A 27,765-nucleotide genomic window follows, 5' to 3' on the forward strand; every position below is an offset into this window, starting at 1 on the left:
GTATATGTATATGTATATGTATATGTATATGTATATGTATATGTATGTTTGTATGTTTGTATGTTTGTATGTATGTATGTATGTATGTATGTATGTATGTATATATTTGTTTTCGTAGATTGGGACCTCACCGAAACATCGCCAAGATACTCTTAATCTTACATGGGAAAAGACCCGAACACACCTAGACCTACATACCTGTACCCATGAAAATCTACGAAAACAAATATCGTACCTCTACGGGGAGGAAACCTTCCGGCTAACCAGGACCTACGAGAAACTCGAAGTCCGAAGAGCCACCATCTTGTGTGATCTCACATTCTGAGGATGGCAAGTGGGACCTCACCGAAACGTCGCCAAGATACTCTTAATCTTACACGGGAAAAGACCCGAACACACCTAGACCTATATATATGTTTTCTTAAGTTTTCGCGGGTACTTACATGTATGGTATTCAGCTTTGTTTGGGTATTTTCCCACGTCATTATAGTTGTGCTTTTAAAGTTGTAGCAACGTTTCGGCAGAATCTCATCTGCCATCATCAGGCTTCTGTATTGTGTTTGTCTGTAACACAAAGCTGAATACCATACATGTGTGTGTGTGTGTGTGTGTGTGTGTGTGTGTGTATGTATGTATGTATGTATATACATACATACACAGCAAACTCCAAGACCAATAAACACAGAACACAGCAAACTCCAAGACCAATAAACACAGACCAAGACTCCCAACCAATCAGGATGAAGAAAAAACCATTCTGGCACAGCAGTAAGCTAGCCCCAAATTTAAAACTGAAACAACTGTAAAAGTCTGACTCACAGACGAACACAATACAGAATCCTGATGATGGCAGATGAGATTCTGCTGAAACGTTGCTACAACTTTAAAAGCACAAGTATAATGATGTGGGAAAATACCCGAAGCTGAATACCATACAAGTACCCACGAAAACTTAAGAAAACACACACACACACACACACACACACACACGATAAAAATGGCAACAACAAGCAGAAGTATAATTATTAGCTTCCCAAATCCTAATTTCATGGAATCTTAATTATTCCAATCCAAAAACAAATTTACTTTTTTATGGTTGCCTCTCTAAGACTCCCGATAGCATTTAAAAAGTTCTCAAGAAGTTTCCACATGGATTTGAATTGCACCAAATATTAAAACATAGGTGGGGTAGTTACACATTTGAAATGATGTGACGGGTTAACAAAATGCTATTGCTCGTTTCAACAGACGTCTAGACCAATGATTCTCAATCTCAGCAACTTTAAAATATGTAGATTTCAACTCCCAGAATTCCCCAGCCAGCATGCCAAATAAAGGATTCTGGGAGTTGAAGTCCACACATCTTAAAAGTTGTCAAGTTTGAGAAACACTGCTCTACAAGACCAAAATCTACTTACTATCCATTGCTTCTATATCCGAATAAGGAAAACAAAGCAAGACTACAGATTTTAAAATAATATATAAATAAAGTATTATTTTGTCTAAGCCCCAGAAAACTTACCATGCCTTTGCTTAGTAGAAACAGTGCTCTGAAAAAGAAAGGAAAGTTATTAAGATTCCAACACTGAAATACAATGTATTCTCACCCTAACCCTAAAACTGCATCCAAAAAATATTTCAGAAAAAAATGAAACTGTAACTTTTCATGATTAGTTATTGTTATTACAGAAATGACCAAGTTTCCTGATGATATGAAACTAAAAAGTTGAGACTGTAACTTTACTTTGTAATGTCTGTACCAAAAAAGGTGGAAGTCACTGCTTTTCTTTTTCCTTCACATCTTTTCCCCTTCTTTTTCTTTTCCCATTTTTCCTATTGTCTTTACTTTCATTTGTATTTTACATTAAGACAGACTTCAATAAAATACAGAACATATTTCATAACTCTTGTCTGTTCAATAGCTCCCTGTGAAAAAAAAAAAGCCACGCACCTTGTATATTCTGATCCTACTACGCGGGCATATTCTGCTCCAACTCCCAAAAGGTCGCAGGCGGAGACCAAATCTTTTTCAAGCGTATGAAGTTGCTAATGAGGAATACATAGAGAAACACACTTAAGGTTGAAAAAGCTCTGAAACAGTCCAGATTTATTTATTTTGATTTTGAGAATCAAATTGGGCTGATTAAGGCACCAGGTTAGAAACTAGGAGACATGCATTCAAAGCCAGTAGCGTGGCCTTGGCCTAGTCACTCTCTCTCAATCCAACTCACCCCATAGGATTGTCTACGGCAGTGGTGGCTAACCTTTGGGGGATTCTGTGCCCAAAATTGCACGCGTGCACTCACGTGCCAGCACCTAGAAGGCAATGCGCGCGCCCCCCCACGCCCCCTGCGCATGCGCGCACGATTCCCCCCCCCTTACCTGCACTGCACCTCCCAGCTGATTTTCGGCCAGTTTGAGGCCTTTTTGAGCTGCAAGAGAAGCCTCTGCAGCCTTTGGAAGCTGAAAAATGGGCCCGTTTCGTCACTTCCGGTATTTCTGTAAATATAGGAAGTGATGAAACAGGCCTTTTTTTCGGCCTACAAAGGCTACAGAGGCTTCCCTCGAGCCTCTGGGAGGTTGAAAAAGGCCTCAAAGTGGCCGAAAATCAGCTGGGAGGCGCGCACATGCACAGTGAGGTTAAGTTTGCCTGGGGCTCGCATGCCCACACAAATGGATCTGTGTGCCACCTGTGGCACGCGTGCCATAGGTTCGCCATCACGGGTTTATGGTGATTCCCAGTCATCCAAGTCATGGTTTGTTTATTTATTTATTGAATTTACATTTCCGCCTATTCGCCCATGGCGACTCGAGGCGGCTTACAGAATGTAAAACCATATTTAAAAGAAAAAATCAATAAAAACTAATATAAAAAAATCAAATAAATTAATAAAGTACAATAGAACAAAATCTGGGAAAAAAAAAATCAACCCCAACTCCCACCTTCCGCCCCGATGACAGCAGATCACACGAGCCATTTGATGGGCTCCATCAAATCTGATTGTCAAAAAGGTGCTTTTTTTCAAAAAGCAGCTGGACTTTTCTTTGTTTACCTTGAAGACATTTAGCTTCTCATCCAAGAAATGAAGAAGCTTCTTGGATGAGAAACGAAATGTCTTCAAGGAAAAACAAAGAAAAGTCCAGCTACTTTATTGTCATTGCACCTTGCACAACAAAATTAAATGCCATTTTCAGTGTACATTATATATTAAAAAAAACCCCCCACACACACTTCACATTCTGTACAATTGAATTGAAAACCTATTTTCAATTTTAAGTTCAATTTCAAGTTTCAATTTCAAGTTTTCAAATTGAATTGAAAATCTCTTTTCTAGTTCATGTTCAATAGGACTGTTGTGGGGAAAATAGGAGAAGGAAGGTGTATCGGATATGTTCACTCCCTTTATTTGTTAAAAACAGTAAAAATGGGATTCAAATAAATTTTCAAACAAGACTTTCCAAGCTCAAAATTTTTTAAGGTTCTGCAAACCTCTAAGGTGATGTTGATGCCACAAACCCATTTATTTTCTGTTAAGCACTGGTACCACAAAGCAAAAAGTTACTAATGTAACTGACCTCTTCCAGAATTCCCCACTTACATTTTTCTCGTAGAACCGAATCTGTAAGGTGGGCGGATGTTAAGACAGGCAGAATGGTGGTCACAGCACAGTAATAAAACTTCCTCCCCTATTATCTGTTATGCTGACACTACAAAGGGATTGGGGATTTGGTTGCAATGCTGCAACTGTGATTTTGTTTCTTTTGACACACTATGAGGGTGCCATTACTGCTTCAATACTTAGAACTGAGCATATGAACCACCACTCACCTGCTCACCTATACAACTTCGTACCAAGGGACAAGAAGTGCCCCAGTTACAAAACTCTTTCCTAAAGATCAATTCAGAAGGTCTCCATGCTATCTTCTTTCCGAAGAGAAAAGAAGACACGGCTAGGCATTTGTGGAATAGCTACTTCAGGAGCAGACTCTCTTTTAAATTCTCTTATGCTGCTTTTTTGCCTCCGTTCTATTCATACGCCTGCCACTGAATCTTGTTTCACTTTTTTGTATTTATTATTTTTAAACAGTGCTGGATTTCTTGCACCTTTCTTGAAGGCTTTCTTTATTACTTTGTTATAAACAACTTTGGGCTCCCCCAGGAGGAGGAATGCTACAGAAATAAAAGCAATAATAATAATAATAATAGTAATTTACACAGCTGAGTGCAGTCCCGCTTGCTTTATCTCCTGCTGTTCAATGGGCAGATACTTGGGGTTGTTTCGTCTCTACTGCAAGGACACTCTGTCTCAGCGGTAATGTCAACCCTGCAGCTTTTAACGTAGCAGAATCTCTCTTATGTGTTTCCCTCTCGGATGTAAGTACTGTAGAATCCCCCCCAAGCTCTATGCTGTTTTTCATACAAGTAGTCCTTGCTTAACAACCACTGGTTCAGCGACCATTCGAAATTACCACTGAACAAATGGTAGTTACATCCAGTCCTCAAAGTTACAGCCCCTGCAGCATCTGCATGGTCCTAGCGTCAAAGTTTGGATGCCTGGCAACCTGTCCACATTTACAGCCACAACATGCACCAGCGGTTCCCGTGGCAGGCTGCATCATCAGCCGTGGGAAGAAGAAGGTAACAAAGGTCAGCTGAGGGTGGTGGAGGACGACAGGAGGGAGGGGGTGGGTGGGTGGGTGTGTCAGTGGACAGCAGGGTGACCAAAAAAGCAGCAATGGGGAGAGATAAGTGGGTGAGGGGAGCAGAGGCCATCGCAGCAGAGCAGAAGTGTAAGGTCCTCACCTAAAGACTGCAACAAGACTACCATTAACTTCTGTCATTAAATAGTGGAATCACACAATGTTTCACCTAATAACCACTTCGCTTAGGGATGGAAATTCCGTTCCACGTAGATTTGTTAAGCGAGGACTAGCTGTAACTTAAACCATTGGAGAATAGCGAAATTGAGCTTACCGCAAGCTGAAAAAGAAGGCGACAGTGCCAGTAAGGAGTCTGTTGTGAAATCTGGATGGCTTTACGCAGCAGTGGCTTTGCTGTGTCAACAGAATTCTGAAAAGTATGGACAATAAAAATCAAATTATCATACAGAGATGGAGGAGGAGGAGGAGGACTCAAACACAAAATCAATTGGAAAAAGTCACGCTTCGTAAAGCAAGTGGAATACCATTCTATTAATGGGAGAGTGAACAATTTTGCAAAAATGACACATCACTTTTCCCAAAGATACATTTTAGCAAATATATTTGTGTAAAAGCTGTGTGAGGAGGTCCAAAGATCAGGAGCAAAGCAAGCACAGAGATTCCCGTTCATGGCATCTACAGTTACAATGCATCCCAGATGGATGTACTGGGCAGATTGTTTTACCTTTCTAGAGAAGGACAGTCAGAATAGATGACTGGAAATTCTGTGAGAGATATTCTGCATTCACCCAAAATGATGTCTGCTTCTGAACACCTAACACCTAGAAGCTCCCAAAAAGGGGCATCAAGATGCTAACTCTACTTGTTAGGAGTTAGGAGCCCGGTGGTGGTGTGGTTAGAATGCAGTATTGCAGGCTAACTCTGCCCACAGTCAGGAGTTTGATCCTGACAGTTTCAAGCCTTCCGTCCTTCTGAGGTTGGTAAAATGAAGACTTCGATTGTTGTGGGCAATATGCTGACATCGTAAACCACCCGGCGAGTGCTGTAAAAGCACAACAGGGCGTTATATAAATTGCTGTTTGCTATTGATTGCACCATCTTACATATCAAAATAATAAGACATAATCAAACTGAACAAACACTCAGTTCCTTTTAACGGAAGTGCTACTGACATGCAAGTAAGTCAGGTAACGAAGATGGATAAAGGGTCTCAGCTCTTTTCTATTTTGTATGGAAGAAAGTCTTACACATCTTTTGTGTATCGAACCCATTAAATATTAGCATTTGAAGAACTGCATAGGAAAAATGCTCTTCTCCTTACCTCTTGACAGTACAACTCAGACAAGAGGCTGGCAGCTTCAAATTTGACATCCTCAAACTGTGGAATCTGGTAGTGTCCGAGTTAAGCTAATAACACTTTCTGTTAAAAGTTAAAACAATAGACATTCTTAGTTGGAAAAATCCCAATGCTGTGTTTAATGTAGAATATGCCAAGTACTGAACTACACTCTTTATAACTACCCAGTGCTCCTGTCTGTAATATATTTAACTGACCATCCCCTTTCCAGGCTGCTTGAATAATTTCAGCAAAGTTAGGCCCTAATGTTTTTAAATCAGGGTTCCCCAACCCCTGGGCCTCAGCCCATTTCCAGGCCTTGAGCCCTTCGGAACCAGACTGTGGAAGTGGTGGGCGAACGCATGTGTGATGTAACCCATGGTGTAGAGCAGGGGTCTCCAACCTTGGCCACTTTAAGCCTGGAGGACTTCAACTCCCAGAATTCCCCAGCCAGCTGGCTGGGGAATTCTGGGAGTTGAAGTCCTCCAGGCTTAAAGTGGCCAAGGTTGGAGACCCCTGGTGTAGAGTTTCCTGCCTAAGCAGAGGGTTGGACTAGAAGATCTCCAAGGTTCCCTCCAACTCTGTTATTCTGTTCTACCCGCTCCTGTATGCCCATCCCCATATGTGCACGAGTGGCAGGAAATCAAGCCGAGTTGATGTTAACTTTCAAAACAACCTACAGAAGTTTAATTGAGAATTCCAGTTTTCATGAGATCAGCAAAAAAAGGATACTTGTTGTGATATCAGCCACTGAAAAAAGAAGAGAGAGAGAAAAAAAATTAGCAATTCCTGAAATCCCCTTCCCATGGAATTTATAGCAATCTCTAACGGGGAACAGTTAATGATACATTTCTGAAACACAATAGACGAACAAATAATTTTTATTATGGTTTATGGCTAATCAAGACACAGTGAAGTGCACTGTCCTTTTCCTTCCTGCCAAACTGAATCTTCCTGCAGTCTCAAAACTTAAGAAAAGACCAATTCTTGTTTAGCCAGACTTTACTCTCACGACCTTCTTTGAAATGCTTATTCTGTTATTCCTTGAAATAGTCACTTTTCATTTTTCCTATACCTCCTGAAGTTCACTCTTAAAATGTTGCATCTGTTTAAGGGGCGATAAGCTCAGCGGAAGCCCCAATAGTCAAATTCCCAAGTTCCCAAGTTGGATGGACAGGCTTGACTCAGAAAGATCACTGCTAATCAGTATAAACTATGAAAGGGAAATTAGCTGGCAGGCTAATGTACACATTAATAACACACATGTATTCATCTGGGTTTTCGCCTTATTTTCTCTCTTCCACCTGATTGCTGGGAAACAACTAAGAGACTAGAAGGTGGGAATACTGCTACAAACTGCTCTTGGAGGAGAGGCTATCACTGATATTTCTGAGACTGGGAACACTGATTCTGCCCACTGTTGGCACATGCCCCCTTGGGCGATTATCCATAAAGGAACTGAGTCCTGAGGCTGAAATGGGATCCCTTTCCAATGTTAGTTTACAATGCAAGACAAAAGTCTGGTTTCATTACAGGCAGTCCTTGACTTATGACCACAATTGAGCCCAACATTTCTGTTAAGTGAGACATTTGTTAAGTGAGTTTTGCCCCATTGTATGACCTTTCTTGCTTATAGTTGTTTGGCAAATCACTGCAGTTGATAAGTTGGTAACACGGTTAAGTTTCCCCATTGATTTCCCTTGTCAAAAGGTCGCAAAAGGTGATCGCATGATCTTGGAACACAGCAACAGTCATAAGTATGAGTCACTTGCCAAGCATTTGATCACATGATCATGGGATGCTACAAAAGTCGTGTGAAAAATGGCCACAAGTCACTTTTTCAATGCCATTGTTACTTTGAACGTCACTAAATGAACTATTGTAAGTCGAGGACTACCTGTATAAAGTTTCTATGTTTCTACTTATTTTCCCTTTTTATTCCTAGAAAAGATGTTTTCTTTTCTGTTCAACCCATTATTAACTTATTTCAAGTGTCAGAATTTAAGAGCTATGCATTTTACTCCACCAAGTTTTTGGTGAAGCACCTGCCTCCTTTGCTAATACCTACAAATAATTTACCTATAGACTCTTTTTTGTGTATTGTACAACTGCCTTAAAAATCTATCCAGTTATACATGTAGAGAAAAAAAATAAAAAAATACCTCAAACTCCTTCGTTTATAACAATGTAGCAATATGTGACACAATAGAGAGAAACTGTACAATCTTCCTTAGATTTTTTGCCAAGTTTATGTGCAAAAGCAGCAAACATTAAGCCAGATTCCTTTTGAACTACCTTGCACAACCTGATGTCTTCCAGATGTGCTGGTTTACAATCAACAGCACTCCCAATTAAAATATGTCACTTTAATTCTCAAAGCCTCTTAATAGCTCAAATGCAGCACCAGCAAAAGTTTAGTCCACAACAGTAACATATTTGTCCTTCTATGGAAAAGAAGGAGAAAGGAGTGCTAAATATACAACCTTGCACTCCTGATCAAAAGGCAAGATAAGAATCTAATGAGAAAAGAAATATGTTTAAATATTTCAGGGACAGGGATGAAAAGAAAAATAGAACCAAAACATGAATGGAGCTAGCACCTTCACCTCCAGGGTGGAAGACCCAGGTGAAGAGGATAAGAAATGCTATAATGGGCACCCAATGAGTTTCAGGAGAAACTACTGCAGACTGAGTGGCCACCACTGAGAAGGCCCACCATGTCTGGACAGCAGCAGTTTTGACTCTAAATGGTCTTCCTAGTTAGAAGGGACCTTGGAGGTCTTCTAGTCCAAACCCCAGCTCATGCAGGAGACCCTATATCAGTGAAGACAAGTGGCTGTCCAGTCTCTTCTTAAAAGCCTCCAGTGATGGAGTACCCACAACTTCTGAAGGCAAGTCATTCCACTGATTGTTCTCACTGTCAGGAAATTACACAGGTCTGTCTACCTGGGTCTACAAATGCAGGAAGTCCTCTACTTACAACAATTTGTTTAGTGACTGTTTGAAGTTACAGTTCGACCCAAGTTACCACATGACTTATGACTGTTATTCACCCTTACGACCATCGCAGCATCTGCATGGGCACGTAGTCAAACTTCAGAGGCTCGGCAACTGACTCTTCTTTATGACCTTTGTGGTGTCCCAGAGGGCTCCTTTTGTGACCCTCTGACCAGCGAAGTCAAGGGGTTCACTTCACAAAACCCCTTGCTAAATTAACAACTGATGTGGTTCACTTAACAAATGTGGCATGAAAGGTTCCTGATAAAAGGAGGCAAAATACATAACAAATACATCGCATAACAAACGTCTCAATTAGCAACCGAAATTTGGGGACTCCACTGTGGCCGGAAGCCGAGGACTACCAGTGTTTCCCCCTGTCTGGGGCCACACAGCCAAGGCACACGTGTACACAAGCGCGGCAGCCCTCCTTCCCTCCCTCCCTGGGGCAATCTGAGGGGCGCCGCCGGTCACCCCGCTTCCCTTCCACGTCACCCCGGGACGCACCGCTTTCTCGAGGTGCCCGCGGGCCTGCTCTCCGTTGCGCGTGTGGTGGTAGAGGACGGAGCCGAGCTGGAGGTGGGTGCGGGCTTCGACCCGAGCGGGGGGCTTGCGGGGCAGCACGGCCTGGAGGCAGTGGACGCAGAGCCGCACCTTGGGCGGGCTAGAGGTGCGGAAGTGCTCGGCCAAGCCCAGCAGCGCCACGTACCACGACTCGGACGCCCCCGAAGACACCGGAGCGCCGCCGGCCCCGGACGCGGAGGACGTCGACGACGAGGAACCGGCGGAGCCGCCGCCGCCGCCTCCTCCTCCTCCTCCTGCCGTGGTTTCAGCCCCGCCGGAGATCGCCGCCCCCGAGCCGGGCCCGGCGCTCCCTCCCACCGCGGGCTGGGGTGGTCCTGCTACGGACGAGGCGGCTGAAGCTGCCGCCGCCGCCGCCGCCGCTCCCGCGCCGGACGACGAAGGAGTGGAGGAAGAGGCTGGAGCCGTCGTGGTGGTGGCAGCGGTGGAGGAGGAGGAAACCTGCGCTCCGCCCCCGTTGCCCGCCGTCTCCGTCGAGCCGCCCGACGCCCCGACGGCGGCCATCTCGGCTTGGCCTCCGTAAGGACCCGGAGGCAACGGGAGGTCGCTGCGCGGCGGACTTCAGAGACTCACCGCGCAGGCGCAAGCGCCGCAACGCTTGATGGGAAAGTGAGTCCTGGAGACGGTGGCAGCTTATTTCATCCCCATCCAGCGTGGAGAGGCTAAATTGGGAGACAAAGAATCCTGCACTCCGGGGAAATCTGTATCCCCACTTCTCCCACCCGGGTCAGGAAACGGCTCCTCCTTCTAGAGAGGTTTAATCTCATCCCCTCCTCTTTCTAGACCTCTGTTCTTCCTTAAAAAATAATAATAATAATGTGCATCACATCAAAACAAAAGTACACCTTTGCACCGCCATGAGATGCTTGTCCAACTCCATCCACTTCACCGGCCCTTATTTCCAAAAGTGTGTTGCTGATTTAAGACTTAATTTTAAAAAAATGTGCACAGCTTATTTTTAGAACTTTTAGCAAATTAGTTCTGTACTTATTTGCTTTATAATGCCTGCATTTTATTAAAGTCTTGGATCTTTGATTCTTATGGGAATGAAAAGCGATGTTTTTGATCATCAGAGTCATTTCGAAAGCAGCCACCTGAAGGGGAAGCACACATTTCAAAACAAACATGTGCCACTCTTTAGTAATAGTGGCCTTTAACTCCTTTTGCATCATGGGAAATATAGTTCCCTGTTCGTAGTCAGGACTACAATAGCTGAGGGGAAGTTTTGCTGCCTGTAAACAAGTCTGGTAAAAACCACTATTTTTTCCTTCCCTGTTGCCACACAGCACCTGACGGAAATGTGTCAAGGAGAGAAGCAACCTGAAATTAAGGCGAAACCTTCTAATTTGGAGGCTTGCCTTCAGAAGTTGTGGGTGTTCCATCACTGAGGCTTTCAAAAAGGAGACTGGAGAATCATTTAGAATAGAATAGAATGAATGAGCTGGAAGGGATCTTGGAGGTCTTCTAGTCCTACCCCCTGCTCAAGCAGGAGACCCTATCATTCCAGACAAATTATTCTCCAAAGACCAGAGTGCAGGACAAGAAACAATGGTTGGAAACTAATCAAAGAGAGAAGCAATGTGGAATTAAGAAACTTCCTAAAAGTGAGGACAATTAACCAGTGGAACAACCTGCCTTCAGAAATTGTGGGTGCTCCATCACTGGATGTTTTTAAGAAAAGACAGGACAATCACTTGTCTGAAATGGTATAGGTTCTCCTGCTTGAGCAGGGGCTGGACTAGAAGACCTCCAAGGTCCCTTCTAGCTCATTTGTTCTATTCTAAATGAACCTCCTGTCTCTTTTTTGAAACCCTCCAGTGATGGAGCACCCACAACTTCTGAAGGCAAGCCTCCAAGTTAGGAGGTTTCGCCTTAATTTCAGGTTGCTTCTGTCCTTGATTGGTTTCCATCCATTCTTTCTTGTCCTGCCCTTTGGTTCAGGATAGTGCTTACCTTTTTTTGTCCCAGTGGACAAAACAAAACTCGAAATTTGAATGTAACAGTAGCATTACAAACTCCCAGACTCGTAAAACTCCCCCCCACAAATAGTTTTCCAGCCTCTGCAGGTCTACAGACTTGGGGGGCAGTGGGTTGGATTAGATCAGGGGTCTCCAACCTTGGCAACTTTAAGACTTGTGGACTTCAACTCCCAAAGTTGGCTAAGGAATTATGGGAGTTGAAGTCCACAAGTCTTAAAGTTGCCAAGGTTGGAGACCCCTGGGCTAGATGACCTAGTCCTAGAAGGTCACTTCCAAATCTTCTAAAATTCTGTAGAGATTCTCAGTCATCCAGGTCATGGTTGTCCCCAAGGTGCTTTTTCAGGAGGCAACTGGACTTTCTTCTGTTTTCTTTTGAAGACGTGGATGAGAGAAGCGAAACGTCTTCAAAAGCGGGAAAAAAAAACCCAAGAAAGTCCAGTTGCCTCTTGAAAAAGCACCTTGGGGACTTCCAACGCTTGTTATCTCTGTTAAAACTACTATACCCGGCATCCTCTTTTTTTGAGGGGAGGGGCCGTCTTGCTCCCTCCTCTCCCACAATGCATCGCGCCGCGCCGCCTCCCGGCCCATCCGGGTGTGTACCCGTCCGCAGTGCATTGTGGGAAGCGCGATAGCGGCGGGGGGAGGGGGGGCTCAACCTGCAGCCATGGAGAACAGCAAGGATGCGCCAGGTGAGTCTCGGCCCTCAGGTGGGGCGCCCCTTCCCCCTCCCCCCTCTCTCCCCCCCTCCGCCCCCTGGGAAGGGTTCCCTCCCCGCTCTTTTAAACAATGCCTAGTGACAACGCCCTTTGTCCGGTGGTGGTTGCTTTGTAGGCCTTCGGCCTGCTTTATGAATGGTGGCGAGGGACCACCATCCCCTCCCGAATGCTTTCCACAGGCGCGTCGGACTACAGTTCCCCTCCGGGGTACAGGCAGGCGCGCGACGGCAAAGGGCTTCTCGTCTGCCTCGGTCTCTTGTGCTGGCGCGGTTGTTGTTTACTGCCGTGCCTGTTTTTTGGGGTTGACTAATTCTCCCCCGGATTTTAATTGTAAAAGATTGGAGGAGAAGGAGAAGAAATGCAAAGATCCAGGAATTGGAACAGCTTCCCTGTGGGAATTATGATATTACGGTGGGGAGGGCAGGAAAGCAAGCAAGCAAGCAAGCAAGCAAACGGGGAAGAGGGACAGGATGGTTATGTCTCAGGGTGTGAATGTGATGGAGAACCATAGCTCTGGTGGTATTCAAACAGTACATGCCATAAGGATGTTGTCTTGTTGGGCCGAGTTGGAACAGGTCATTCACCAAAAAGGCAGCAGTATAAATTTTCTAAATAAATAAAATAAAAAGGTCCCCAAAGAAGCACTAGGTCGCCATGATATAAAAACGATGTTGAGACTCTAGAAAGAGGGCAGAGTACAGCAACAAAGATGATTAGGGGACTAGGGGCTAAAAGATTTGGCATAGACTCTCCTGCTGGAGCAGGGGGTTGGACTAGATGACCTCGAAGGTCCCTTCCAACCCTGTTATTCTATGATATGAAGAACAGTTGCTGGAATTGGGTATGTCTAGTTTGATGAAAAGACGGACTAGGGGTGACGTGATAGCAGTGTTCAAATATCTGAGAGGTTTCCACAAAGAATATATTCTCCAAAGCACCTGAAGGCAGGACAAGAAGTAATGGGTGGAAACTGATCAAGGAGTGAAGCAACCTAAGAGGAAATTTCCTGACAGTTGGAACAATTGATCTGAGGAACAACTTGTCTTGTTGTGGGTGCTCCAACATGAAGTTTTAAAGAAGAGATTGGATAACCATTTGTCTGAAATGGTATGGGGCCGTGATGGCGAACCTATGGCACACGTGCCACAGGTGGCACGCAGAGCCATTTGTGCCAGCAGGTGAGCTGCAGGCAAACTTACCTGCACTGCACAGGCGTGAGCTTCCCAGCTGTTTTTCGGCCTGTTTGAGGCCTTTTTCTGCCTCCCAGAGGCTCGAGGGAAGCCTTTGGAGGCTGAAAAACAGGCTTGTTTTGTCACTTCTTGTATTTCCAGAAATACTGAAAGTGATGAAACAGGCCCAAAATCAGCTGGGAGGTGTGTGCATGCGCAGTGCAGGTAAGGGGGCAGCGTGGGGGGGATAGCGCATGCATGTGCAGGGGGCTTGGGGGGGGCGCATTGCCTTCTGGGCACACACAATTTTTGGCACAGGAGCCCAAAAAGGTTAGCCACCACTGGTATAGGGTTTCCTGCCTAGAAGACCTCCAAAGTCCCTTCCAACTCTGTTATTCTGTTCTTCAAATACTTCTTGATTTAATACATTATAAGTCTTTGTGTAGTCATTTAACCTTTCCTTTGTTTACTGCAATTTCTGTGCTAGTTCAGTGGCTTCTGAGTAACCTGAAAAGCCATATACTGACAAGCACTGGAGGTAATATTGGCATTGCTCAGAACTAACAAAATATGTTGCAAGAGACTGCAGAGATACTCAAATTATTCTCAGATGTATATATTCACCGGGTTACTTCATGCCACTCATGCACTCTCAGATTAATCTACCTTAGAGAGGTGTTGTAAAAGGGGTCATATACTTCTATGGTAGGCAATAGGTAATTGTTGCTATCAGTACTGTTTTCCTCAATTGTCAGTGGCTAGGAAATTGACTTTTACTGCACTGGGAAATTATCTCCTTTTAATTTTGTGACATTTTTGTTCTGATTGTTCTGGGAAAAAATTAATAAAAGTACAGCAGTGCCAAAGATTTGCAGCTTATTGATTGCTGAAAGTGGATATTAGTGGTACAGGCTACCTGCTAAATAACTGTTCATAAAGTCGCTGCAGCACAGTGCATGTGAACATAGAATGTTTTTAATCTTTAGTTGATGGAAGGTCTTTAGATGACTTGAGACGTCAAATCAATGCTGATTTTCCTACAATTGTAAGAATAACATGGCATCTTTGTCATGCTCCACCTACATTTCATTATATTGCTAAGGTAAAGTATGCAATAACACCTTCCCCCCCCCATGAAGAGTAGGAAACTTGTTCATTTCTGACACAAATTTTGGCAAAATACTTCGATCAGATCTCAGTTTCTTAGATTGTTTTAAAGACATAAAATATATTTTATTAGCCAGAAGTCCAGTTATTATTCTTGGTTTACCTAATGGATTTTACACTGACTTTCAGTTTAAGTTGTTCTACAGCAATTTATAATAGTATATAAGATTTGATGCAGTCAGATTAAAATGCTAAAGTTAATTGCGGCACAAGAAAAACACAATCCAGAAAAAAAGCAGCACATAAAAATTAGTACATTATTGACAGATGCAACAACTTAAAGCAGGGAGGTGCTACATTCACACTTCAGCACTTTTTAATCCTTAATTTTTGTGCTGACATTGCGTTTGTAGAGGGAAAGGGGGACTTGTCGTTTTGGATCTCTCTTCCTTTGCAATTATATCCTAGCAAATCCTCAGCTGCCAGCTTTTAGTAATTCTCTGTCCCCACTTCTTGCTAACCAGGGAAGGCCAGCCGGTGGTTTGGAGTTGCGATGCCCAAATCGGTGAAGACCAACGTGAACATCCTCTACCAGGAGAAGCTGATTGCTCAGAAGAAGAGGGAAATTGAAGCCAAGATGGAACGGCAAGCCAAACGGAACCACTTGCCAACCCAGCAGGCTTCACAGGGGAGCGAGTATGTAGAATTGATTCTTAATTATCATTCTGATATAACTAACAAACAGGTGATGGTGGGGGTGTTAATATATTTTATTAATCATTTTATCATTTTCTGTAAGGCCTTTGTATAACTAGCAAAGTCTAGGGAGATGTGGGCATTCTTGGTGGGGGTAGGTGTATCTTTGCTCAGAGTGCCTCATCCTGTTTTGATTCTGCAAGTTTAGAAGGAATAGGAAAATGGGTGAAAGTTCAAGGTACACAGTTGTGCTTTCTCATGGGACTTTCCAAACTTTCCCATGAGACTTTCTGTGGCTGTATGATCTCATCCTAGCAAGGTAACATCTGGGACTTTCCAAGATTGTGTGTTCTCATGCTGGTGAAGTAATCTCCTGTTGAGGTCATTGTTTTCTGAATATGCAGACTGTATTTTGCTTGTGTTTTTTTCTCAATAAATACTGCTACCTGAGTTCTCTCAGGGTTGGCATTTTTTCAGAGACAGTTGTTCCCTGAGTCTCATTTCAAGTGTCAATCCACCATAGGGGCAGCAGCGAAAAGAATGAATTGGTGAATTGGTGATGGAAGGCTTGCGTATTGGTAATTGCTTAGCCCTGGTGTGATTAGTACAAAAAAGGCTCAAGAGGATAAGGTGGTGAGAAGGAGTTTTATCTATAAGTGGACAAGTTTTCTCAGTCAGAACAATAACTAGACTATGTGGATGAGCCCTCAGATTGTAATAGAGACTATTTCCCATAGCCCCGTGCCATGTAGGGCTTTAAAGATCATAACCAACACCTCAGGCACCTTCCCAATACTGGAAGAGGGAGTGGATGGGCTTATATAGAAGCATAAATAAATCCCAATACTACGACTCTTGCAACTTTTAATACCCTTTCTCTTTTTCCCTTCAAGTGACGATAGTGGTGATGGTGAAAGTGGTGTTTCAAACAAATTTGCTAATGATGGCAGCTTCCTCCAGCAGTTCCTGAAGCTACAGAAGGAAAAACAAGGTAGTAGCAAGAGGTTTACTTTTGTTTTACCACATTAACACTCGTTGATCAGAATTGTAGTTTCAGCAGAGTTTTTTCACACCACAGAATCTATTAAGAATTGCCCTGATTAGGAGGCAAGCACTTAGGATGGGCAACTAAAAAATAAACTGCTGAAGACGGGCTCCAGCACAAGTCTGAAAGCTCGCAAGGCAAAACCTTTGGTCCCAGGGACCAACCGAGATTGGATCTGGCAACAGTATCCTGGGACACGTATATTCACTTCCATTTGAAAAAATAAACTTGTTTCTTGTGAATGAGAAATTAATATTTCCGATATATCTAAAATAAAATTTAATTGTCCTCTTGTCCACATTGGTAAATTTTAGGAATATAATTTGTTGAGTGCTACGTGGCTGCAGATTTTGAGCTTGATGGTTTTTTTTTGGGCCTGATCTAGCAGTGCCACCTTGCTCTCTAAGAAATGCCTCAATCTGCCCATGTTGTGGGATGGAAAGTGAATAAAATTACTTGGCTACGGCATCCTTGAGAAATCTGAGCAGGGATCTGAAGTAGCCGATGCTCCTAATGCTGTATCACATCAGTCTTTCCATCTCTCCTCCCCCCTCCCCCCTCCGCAACTCTTCAATTGTACAGGTGCTTCTTCCAGTTCCTCGGAGAGATCCCATCTCCCCGCTGCAAGTACAGTGAAGAAACCCCCCTTGACTGGGAAGCGTCCCAATCTTAGTGTGAGCAGCATGTTGAATCAAGTCAAAAACTACACCCATTCCAAGCAGACCCCAGTAACGAATCGCCCGAGTGTTTTCCAGTCGCCAGATGACGAGGAAGAAGAGGATTATGAGCAGTGGCTGGAAATCAAAAGTAAGTTTCTTGGCGGGATGTCATCTGTTTCTCTAATGCCATCTTAAAAATGTGATTCTTCTGCCCCGAGGTACTTTAGCACTTTATTGTTTGTTTGTTTTTAAAAAAAATGGATGGTAGAGAAGATGCTGAAAGTGCTTGAATGCCTTAAAAAAAAAGATGCCGGTTTTGTTTGCGAGCTAAAAACAAATGCTGAGTGAAATGTAGCATTCACATCCTGCTGGGGCAGTTTTTTTGGGAAGGATAGCAGGGAGAAAATGGAAGGAAATAAGAAAGTGGAATGATTTCACTATGATTCAGTAAGCAAGCCAAAAAATAGGCTAAAAGGTCCTATAATCAATCACTGAATACATTTACACAACATATTAAGCCACTGAATTGGTGCAGGACAAAATGACAAATCAGGGTTAGTTGTGGGCTCTTTATTAACTACCACGTCAGCCAATATCCTATCAGAGGCTGTTCAGCTAAAAAAATCCTCTTTGTTTTTTATAAAGTTGTTTCAATATTAAACATTATACATCCAGAGGGATTTGAATATACACATCTTGCTTGTCATTTGGGGCAGCTCTTGTCTTCTGTCTATATAAAGGGTAGAACAGATCTTGTTTAGATTTCAGTAATGCTCTGGAATCTAGATTAATGTTTCTCACCCTTGGGCATTTTAACATTTCAACTCCCAGAATTCCCCAGCCAGTGTGCCTTTTGGAAAATGAAATCCACCCATTTTAAAATGGCCAAGTTTGAGAAACACTGATCTAAATTATGTGTTAGGTGGATACATTTATTTCAAATCATGATGAAGGTGCTCCTCCTTAAGTACCACTCAAATCCCTATCCCAGGTTCAGATATCACACCAGGCTCAACCTCATCATGGTTAGCATGGCACATGAATCAGGCCATTGTCAGGAATTGTACATTATGGCAACGTATAAACTGTGTTTGCTAGTACAGTTTCTCAAAATAAATTAAACTATGGTTTACGCTAAGCTAAACCAGCTAGGTATGCTTGGCCTGTGCCACATGCTTAAACTGACTATCTTGTGGATATTCTGATTTTTTTTTATGGCTTAATGTGGTACGACAGCAGTAACAAACCTCTTCCATATCATTGCTAAGAACAGAAGAAATCCACTAGGTTACCGAGTGTCTTGCACAAGGGTCTTCAAACTTGGCAAGTTTAAGACTTGTGGACTTCAACTCCCATAATTCCTGAGCTAACATGACTGGAGGAGGAATTCTGGGAGTTAAAGTCCACAGGTCTTAAAGCTGTCAAGTTTGGCACTTAGACTTATATACTGTTCCATAGAGCTTTACAGCCCTCTGAGCAGTTTACAAATATCACAATATTGCCCACAACAATCAGAGTCCTGATGTTACTGACCTTGGAAGGCTGAGTCAATCTTGAGCCAGTCAGGATTGAACTCATGGCTGTGGGCAGAATCAACCTACAATACTGCATTGTAACCACTGTACTACCACAGTTCCTAGGTCTAGGTCAACTAAGAAGTTATTTTTATGATACATGAATCCATCCTTTTTTGGTTTATTCAGATCATACCAAAAACAAATAAAGCTAGTTCTCAGTTTTTCCCTTTGTAATGCTTAACAGAACAATCTGACATCATGGTGCAAGGGAATAGTGTATCTTGTAGCAGACAAGGTTACTTTCACAGCCATGACTGTATAGCTTTGATGAAGTTTGCCCCGACCACTGATCTGTTTTGAAAACAGATTACAGTTTGGATATCTAGCAGCTTTCTCCCCTGTCCAAAACAATTACAAAATTTGCCAGATGGGTTCTTTTGAACAGCCAACTATGAGAGATATTCAGAATAGGAATACAGCAGGCAGCATTCAGGTATTAGATTAAGATATAGTTAGGCTCCTTCCAAATCATAAATCTCATCTCCCTTACATATAACCAGGAGATTTGAACTGACCCTTATTTATCAGGTCATTCTGATTAACCGGTGTTACTTTTAAACAAGCTTTGTCTAATTTTGAAGCTGATATACTTAAACTAAGCTTAGTTTCCATCAGTCATAAATCCTGATTCAGATGGTACAGGAAACCTCAGTACTTAAAAGCAGACGCTAATTTCTTTTAATCCCTTCTTCCACAACCAGGCAGAAAAATGGGGCTGAAAGCCAGTTCTAGCTGAACTTCTGCCAGAAAAAGTGGGCCAGTTTAGGCTCTATCAAGGGGAGAAACAAGACTTCCCCACTTGATTTTTGTTCACTTGACTAGAATCAAGAAAAGATTGCGTTCTTTACTTAATCCGACGGCCGTTCCTGGATTTCAGAACAGGACTGTATAATCTCAAAAACAATTGCCTGAAATCAGAAGGTAGAAGGGTACCAGTAGCCTCAGCCAGCACATTCTGTTTTGGGGGTGCTATGAGTTAATTATTTAGCAACAACTGGAGTTGCAGGTTTCCTCAACCTTGCCTTAATGCAGATAGCAAAGCTTCTATTTGGTAGTCTTATCTTTGGGACACTTGAGAAATGAAACTCCTTGTATAATTTTCACAGGTGTTCAAGGATGATGATACCAGTAAAGGAGAATGTTTGTAGCTAAGGGTTGAGATGCGGGTTGTTTGTGTTCTTTGGGCTTGGTTATTTTCTTGCAAATGTTTCAGTACCCAAACTAGGTAACATCAATCGGTGCTAAGCACTGGTTTCCCTGGTTTGGGCAATGAAACATCTTCAGGAAAACAACCAAGCTCAGAGAGCACCAAGGGCCCCTCAAGGGTGATGAATTTCAGCCTTTCTTCCTGCAGGTTTTGGGGCCCTGGGTTCTAAGGTCCAGTCCTTTCGCAAGCTCAGATCAAAGATCTGATTTGGTATTGGGTTCTATTGTTGCAGAAGCTGCCGCGGCCCCTGGGTGCATCTAGTAGCTATTACTCCAAACCTGAAGATGTATGAACCTCAGCCCTACCACGTGTCTTTCCCACGCACCTTCCTTTCTCCCCTCCCGGATTAAAAGCGCCCGGCTTACATTGCTGTCCACCATGTCTCCATCATTTCCTCCTCTTCTCATTCCCTACCCTGCCTTCTCCCTGCCAATCATGGCTCTTAGAAGTAATGTGCCTGTTGGGTGTGTGAGTAGAGAGCCCCCTGTACTGACAGCCTGCTTAAAGTTTGCCCCCCAGAGGACATCCGGACCCGCCGAATCGTTGAGAAGCTGGCCAGGGTGGTGGCCGAAGGGGGCCCAGAAATGGAGAAGGTCGCGCTGGAAGACTGCAAGGATAACCCAGTATTTGCGTATGTTGTTTCCTGTTTCTCCACGTGCAGGGTGCCCTTGATAGGGATTGGGTCCAAACTCATCACCAAAAGCCCTAAGCTCCTGTCAGTGGTTCCCCTCTCAGTGGTTCCATCCACGGGATCTTCCTTCTCCTCCCAGGGCATATCCAGGACCCCTTATATCATCCTACTTTGGGGACTGGAGATCCATTGGTCTGCAGCCCCCCGTTCCCATCCCAAAAACAGCCTTAAATACACCCCTTCGCCCTTCTTTCTTGCTTTCAGGTTCCTACATGATAAGAACAGCCCAGAATTTCTCTACTACAGAAAGAAACTGGCTGAGATGTGGAAGAAGGGCCAAGATGTAGAGGAGACCCCACCTACCCGGAAAGGTGAGACTGTTTCACAGCTTCATGAAGTCATTTGCTTTGCTCTACAGCAGGGTTTCCCAATGTTGGCAACTTTAGGAGGTGTGTGGACCTCAACTCCCAGAATTCCCCAGCCAGCACGGCTAGCTGAGGAGTTCCGGTAGTTGGAAGTCCACATGTCTTAAAGTTGCCACAGTTGAAAAACCCTGGCTTACAGCGTTGTGATCAGCCAGTCAGCTTAGATTAGGTAGTTAAAATGAATGTGATAGTGTTAACGAGATTGGGTGCATTTTAATTGGTTCCCCAATTAAGCATAACTTTCACGTAGAATTCTGGGTTCAATTACAGTCGTACGTCGAAGACTACTTGTACTTAAATTGTACCGGTTGTATTTGAAAGTTCAGAAGAATGGGGTTTTTTCTTATTGTTATCTAAAGAAGAATTCTGTTGTGTTCAACATTCATATCTTGCTGTGCCTGGTAGATTTCTTACTACAGTTAGAAAAATGGAAATCAGACCAGAAGTGAGGAATCAGGTCTTACTTCAGACACCTCAGATATATAGTTGCTTGTATTATAGTTTTTTTAAAAGTATTTCTAGGTTGGTTTCTGGGCAAAATATTTCCTTGCAAATTAACAATGTGGTTTGGATATCAAAAAGGAAATGTTTTGTGTTTAAAGTACATAGACTTTTAACTTATTACATTACCACCCTGCATCCCTTAATGTGTCCTGTGCAGTGCAATTCAGACCATTAAAGTAGTAGTCATTGCAAGGAAAAATGAGGATCTAGATCAGGGGTGTCAAACTCGCTGGCAAAGAAGTTTAGCAAAGGGGGGGGGGAGCTGTGATATGTCATGTGACAATGCGAGTTTGATACCCCTGATCTAGATTGAATGAAATAAAATATTTCCAAGCATTGCACCTTCAAAATGTTGAAAGCTGTTGTTTTATCAAATTAATTCAGGGAAGAGTTGTTGATAATGACCATTAAATTGGAGAGTATCTTGTCACAATGAATACGTGCTGCTTCTGTAATCCAGGTGGCATTCATCAGAATAGATTAATCCTTTGCACTGAGGTTTCATTACAGCTGTGCTCTCAATCTTGGCACCTTTTAAGATATGTGGATTTCAGCTCCCAGAATTCCTCAGCCAGCCATGTTGGTTGGGGAATTGTGAGAGATGAAATCCACATATCTTAAAGGTCCCACGATTGAGAAATAATGTACTAGACTAAAGTATCATTCTTGGCCTTTGCAGCTATTGAAGGACCTGCTTGAGAAGCATTTCCTTGGTTTAGCAATGTAACGGAAAGCCTCCAAACCACTGCCACACTTCCAGGCTAGCCTTCTCCCGGTCTTTTTTAGAGCAATGTCAAAGGCTAGATCCATTATTTTTTTTCTAACTTGCATTTATAAAGAAAAAGAGGGAACAAAGCAAACATTTCAACCATCCTCTTCCCACTTATTCCAACCCTTTGGGATCCTTAAAGCCAGATTAATCTTGTGACTGTTGGGTGTGTGAGTTGGGGACACCGTACTGACAGCCTGCTTAAAGTTTCACCCCCAGAGGATGAAGAGACCAAGGACTGTGCTGAGAAGCTGGCTCGGTTTGTGGCCGACGGGGGCCCCGTGGTGGAAATGGTTGCCCTGAAAAACCACCGAGAGAATCAGTCATTCAGGTAAAGAGGGCCGGTGAGAAGGGAGACGCTGGCAGAGATGCCAGCTTTTCAGATTCCCAAATGATTTTTAAATGCTGAAAATCTCACACACACAAAAAAAAATTTATTTTTTTGATGATCTGTCTCAGGACTGGAGCTTTCTTCTTCGTGGGTTTCAGGGTAGGTGGGGCCAAAAAAAGAGTCAGTTCCTGCCCCGCCCCCCCCAAATCTGGACATTTGACCAATGAAATCTTAGTTTGATTCAGGTTGAACATCCAAACCCATCCTTCTCTGTTTTTATGTGTACTTAGATGGGTAAATGATTTAAACTTGGATTTCTGAGCCTGATTTTGTATCCTGGTGTGTCAACTAAGTTTAAATCTGAGGGGATAATGGTTTGATCAACTTTCTGTGGAGACCATGTGAAAGAGTTACTGAAAACAAAGTCAAACCATAAACCTGTTTTCTGTGGGAAGAGCATACTCCTGTTGCAGTTGTGCTTATCTTCCAATATTTGAATTCAGAAAGAGTGTGGAGGTGGAGCTGTCTGTGTGTATTGCAGAATTGGAAATTCCTGTAATGGAAATAAAAATACACTCATGGGTTCACAAAACTCCTTTCATCAAGGGAGAGAGATAGCCATGCCCTCCTGAAAATAGCTGGATAAGCTGTTTGGGTTTATTGCCTCTGTAAATGACAGCTTGCTGGATTTAGAGTGGCTGTGTCAGATTTTCCTCAGCTTGATCCTCTAAGTAAGAATGACCCTTAGCTCCGTTTGTTGAGAAAGGTATAGTTTACTAGAAGTCAAGTGAATTACAGTCGTGCATAGCCAGAACTGAAAATCACTTGCCAAAATCCTCAAGTCTAACTTTCCCCTCCCTTAGTTGCCTCCCATTACTGGCCACCCCCCCCCCCCAGGTCAAATCAAATTCGAACCGGATGTTTTTAGAACAATCACTTCAGGCATAGGTCTGGTATGCAGCTGTGTCCAGTTCCCAGCCAGTTCATTTTGAAGCCCACCTCGGAGAGATACCATGAACTTTCGTTTTCCCTTGAAGCATCCCCCCCGTCCCATCCAGCCTACCCCCAAGGTTCATGGCAACTGATACTGAATGGTAGCCAAAGTGCAAGCATGAGGTGGCAGCTGACACTCTTGTTTTGTTTTGTGTGCGCTTGCAGATTTCTGTACGAGCCCAACAGTTCCGGATACAAGTATTACCAGCAGAAGCTGGAGGAATTCCGGAAAGCCAACAGTAACATCGAGGGCATTCCGCCAATATCGGAAGCCAACCTGAAGCGCAAGGCCTCTTCTGAGGGAGGACCTTCCTCTTCCATTTCTTCTTCCTCCTCTTCCTCCTCCTCCTTCTCCTCCTCCTCCTCCTCCTCCTCTTCCTCCTCCTCCTCAACAGCAGCACCCCCGGTTTCTCTGCCGAAGCAGGCAGCCTCATCCAGTGCGAAGAAAAAGCGGAAAAGCCGGTGGGGCCCAGAGGAGGAGAAGGTGGACCTGCCTCCTCCAGAGCTCGCTCAGCAGACGCAGGAGCCGTCGCCAACGCCCTTGTCTGGTTAGCTCTTCTTGTGTTTTAAAGCCAGTGCAGAGCTGGGGCTTGTGAGGGGGTGAGTTTCCTCACCCAGCCAGCCAGTTTTCTTTCAAGCAGAGGGCAAAGTGCTAGAGAAGCAGCTTCAGCACACCGACACCTTTACGACTGGCCACTTACTGACCCTTCAGGGTTACGACGGACCTACCAGCCGCACTTGACTTACCACTACAACTGAGTTCCCAATTTCTGTCGCTTAGTGAGACAGCTGGGAAGCGAGTTTCGACCTGTTTTTATCGCCTCCCTTGCCACAGTTGTTAAGTGAATGACAGCGGTTATGTTAGTAGCACGGTCGTTAAGTGAATCTGCCTTCCCCCATTGACTTTGCTTCCTCCCCCATTGACAGAGTCGGGGGGGGAGGCAGATTCACTTAACGACCGTGCTACTAACATAACAACCGCCGTCATTCACTTAACTGTGGAAAGGGAGGCGATAAAACAGGTCGAAACTCGCTTCGCAGCTGTCTCACTAAGTGACAGAAATTGGGAACTCGGTTGTAGTCGTAAGTCAGAAGGTCGCAAAAGGGGATCACATGACCCCAGGACACAGCAACGGTCATAAATGTGAGTCAGTTGCCAGTCATCTGGATTTTGATCACATGACCATGAAGATGCTGCAATGGTCACAAGTGTGAAAAATGATCATAAGTCGTTTTTTTCCCCAGTGGCATTGTAACATTGAATGTTCACTAAATGAACTGTTGTAAGTCGAGGACTGCCTGTACCTTGAGGCAACTTACAACCCAGATTTGAAGTTCCGATGGTTGGAGGGTCATGTGACCAAACCTCTGAGAACTGGGCAGTGTGGGCTCCTTTACAGCCATTTCCAGAATCCTATGAGCACATTTTGCCCCCCCAAACTGGGCACTTGCACTTTTCGACAAAATCATGCCCATAGCAAATCATCACTGCGAAGAAAGATCACATGACTGACCTGTCTTTACAACCTCCTGACTTATGACCATAATGGGCAGGCTCTATTAGAACAATAGAGTCTAAGGCAGGGGTGGGCAAACTTTTTGGCTCGGGGGGCCTCATTGACTTTTAAAATTTGACAGACGGGCCGCCACCTGGTGTCGAAATGCCTGTCATTACAAGTCAAAATCAAATGAATGCAATCATTCAATCATTCACATCAAACCTTAATTCTGTACCAATCTTGGCGGGCGGATTAAAAAACCAACGGGCCGGATGTGGCCCGCGGGCCGTGTTTGCCCACCCCTGGTCTAAGGACTCATATGCCGCTTCACAGTGCTTGACAGCCCTCTCTAAGCGGCTGACAGAGTCAATCTATTGGCCCCAACAATCTGAGTCCTAATTAGTATTATATTAGCTTACTTAATTGTCAGTGCACCTCATACAATGAAATTAAATACCATCTTCAGTGTATATATACATATATGTATGTATGTATGTATGTATGTATGTATGTATGTATGTATGTAGGTCTAGGTGTGTTCGGGTCTTTTCCCGTGTAAGATTAAGAGTATCTTGGTGACGTTTCGGCGGGGTCCCACTCACCATCCTTAGGCTGGTGCTTTCGGCTTCGTGCCAGTGCAAGCAGTGTGTGATTGGAGCTGCCGTCTCTCTATAAATACTGGTGGTGGGGGCTGGTGTGCTGGGCTGGTTGGCTGCGCTGCTGCCTCTTGATTGGTTGATGGAGTTGATGTTGGTATAATGGGCTATGTGATGGCCTTGTGAGTCTTGTTGTGGAGATATCCTGGATCTTGTGCTGTAATCTCCTGGGTCGTTTGTTTTGTAGTGATCTTTTTTCCATTAGCCTCTCGTGTTTTAACGGCTTGGGTAATGGGTTGTGTGATGGGATTGCAAGTTCTTTTGTTGTGGTATCCTGGGTCCTGCGTTGTAATCTCCTGGGTCGTTTGTGTTTTGATCTCTTTTCCATTAGCCTCCTGTGTGCTTGGGTAATGGGTTGTGTGATGACCTTGTGAGACTTATTGCTGTGGTATCCTTGGTCTTGTGCTGTGATATCCTGAGTCATTTGCTGTGTTGCAACTTCTTGAGTTCTTGTGTAATTTCCTGAGTTTTCTGATGTGATATCCTGAGCGGGTGGCTGTGATGTAGCATTCTGGGTTTTAGTCTGGCTTCGAGTTTGGGGTCTAGGTCTGTGTTCTTGGCGTGTGTCAGCTTGTTTGGTTTTGGGGTCGGGGGGTGCGACAGCTGGCAAGGCAGCCATGGTCTGTTTTCTGGATGGTGGTTGTCCTTCGTTTATAGGATGGGCTTGGGCCTGGGTCTGATGAGGGGGATTGGCAGTGGTGTCCCGTGTTGTTTCGGGTCTGGTGTTGGTTTTCATGGCTGGGATTCGTTTGTTGGTGAGGGCTAGCTTCCAGATGTCTGGTAGGCGGGAGGTATCGTCCTGTCTATTCATGTTATGGGGTGTTTCTCTATCTCGATGGCTTCCTTGATTATTCTCTTGCTGGAGTGTTCAGTGTTGGATATTAATTTGGTTCCTTCGAAATTAATTTCATGTCCTGTGGCTTTAAGGTGCTGGAAGAGGAAGGAAGTATTTTCTTCTTTTCTGACTGCGTTTTTGTGTTCTGCGATGTGTGCATTTATTCTCCTGTTGGTTTGTCCAATGTATGTGGCTGGGCACGTGTGTGTGTGTGTGTGTGTATTTGTTTGTTTTCTTAAGTTTTCGCGGGTACTTAAATGTATGGTATTCAGCTTTGTTCGGGTATTTTCCCACATCATTATAGTTGTGCTTTTAAAGTTGTCGCAACGTTTCGGCAGAATCTCATCTGCCATCATCAGGCTTCTGTATTGTGTTAATCTGTGAGTCAGACTTTCACAGCCGTTTCTGTTTTAAATTTGGGGCTAGCCTACTGCTGTGCCAGAATGGTTTTTTCTTCATCCTGATTGGTTGGAAGTCTTGGTCTGTGTAGAAGTCTTGGTCTTGGAGTTTGCTGTGTTCTGCTTGATTGGTGTTTCTACTATCTTTTGTCTGTTTTGTGGCTTTTTTTGTCTTGATTGGCTGGCAACATTGTGTTCCTGTATTGGAGGCTTTTAGTGCAGCTTGGCTCTGAGTGAATGGATGGCTATCATTTGTTAGGAAGCTAGGTTTCATCTGGGTGCCTGGTTGGGGTTTGTTTGAGCTGGAGGTATCAGGGGGGATCTGTTTGTGCCCAGGTGTTTGCCTGGTTAGTGGTGTGGAGATTTTTTTGTTTGTGAGTGCAGGCTTCCAAATAATTGACAGTCTGGTGGAATCATCTCTTCTATTCATGCTTTCAGGTCTTTTTTCAATCTCTATGGCTTCTCTGATAATTCTGTGGCTGGGCTTTTCTATAGTGGCTAGGGTTTTGGTGCCATTGAAGTTGATGCTATGACCTGTGGCTTTCATGTGTTGGACTAGTGAGGAAGTGTGTTCCCAAATTTAAAACTGAAACAACTGTAAAAGTTTGACTCACAGACGAACACAATACAGAAGCCTGATGATGGCAGATGAGATTCTGCCGAAACGTTGCTACAACTTTAAAAGCACAACTATAATGACGTGAGAAAATACCCGAACAAAGCTGAATACCATGTGTGTTATAGATAGGGGGGGGGGGGGGGGGGGGGGGGGGGGGGGGGGGGGGGGGGGGGGGGAGGGAGATATTTTTTTGGGGGGGGGTGGGTTTTTTGGGGGGGGGGTTGTTGTGTGTGTTTGAGTTGGTGAGCTGTGATCCTGTTGTTTGGCTTCGCGTTTGTGGTCGTGCCACATCTTCATGGTGGGCGTCAGTTCACTTCATGTATGGGTCGGAGGGGTTTGAAGCGGGTAGTGATGCAGCTGCAGTACGGCTTCT

General features: G+C 44.0%; 2 protein-coding genes across 3 annotated transcripts in view; one reads left to right on the forward strand and one right to left on the reverse strand.

Moving 5' to 3' along the window:
- MAU2 (MAU2 sister chromatid cohesion factor) overlaps nt 1–10,156 on the reverse strand; it is a 41,954-nt gene extending 31,798 nt beyond the window's left edge. Inside the window, exons 1-6 of the mRNA XM_026683134.2 lie at nt 9,503–10,156; nt 6,731–6,748; nt 5,984–6,049; nt 4,976–5,071; nt 1,952–2,046; nt 1,523–1,550 (exon numbers count right to left, since the gene is read on the reverse strand). Coding sequence (XP_026538919.2) covers nt 1,523–1,550; nt 1,952–2,046; nt 4,976–5,071; nt 5,984–6,049; nt 6,731–6,748; nt 9,503–10,081 — 882 coding nt within the window. The 5' untranslated portion in view covers nt 10,082–10,156. The remainder of the gene's footprint in view (nt 1–1,522; nt 1,551–1,951; nt 2,047–4,975; nt 5,072–5,983; nt 6,050–6,730; nt 6,749–9,502) is intronic.
- A 2,013-nt stretch (nt 10,157–12,169) lies between these two features.
- Nucleotides 12,170–27,765, forward strand: part of SUGP1 (SURP and G-patch domain containing 1) — a 30,792-nt gene continuing 15,196 nt past the window's right edge. The window contains exons 1-8 of one of the 2 annotated variants that reach the window (XM_026683162.2): nt 12,170–12,245; nt 15,073–15,244; nt 16,138–16,235; nt 16,872–17,096; nt 20,240–20,363; nt 20,628–20,734; nt 22,269–22,392; nt 23,551–23,933. In XM_026683162.2, the coding sequence (XP_026538947.2) occupies nt 12,221–12,245; nt 15,073–15,244; nt 16,138–16,235; nt 16,872–17,096; nt 20,240–20,363; nt 20,628–20,734; nt 22,269–22,392; nt 23,551–23,933 (1,258 nt within the window). In that variant the 5' untranslated portion in view covers nt 12,170–12,220. The remainder of the gene's footprint in view (nt 12,246–15,072; nt 15,245–16,137; nt 16,236–16,871; nt 17,097–20,239; nt 20,364–20,627; nt 20,735–22,268; nt 22,393–23,550; nt 23,934–27,765) is intronic. The other variant, XM_026683163.2, reaches the window with a different exon arrangement.

The sequence above is a fragment of the Notechis scutatus genome, chromosome 1 (assembly GCF_049901735.1).
Source record: "Notechis scutatus isolate UNSWTSFEM ecotype Mainland chromosome 1, rNotScu1.2, whole genome shotgun sequence".
Classification (NCBI taxonomy): domain Eukaryota; kingdom Metazoa; phylum Chordata; class Lepidosauria; order Squamata; family Elapidae; genus Notechis; species Notechis scutatus.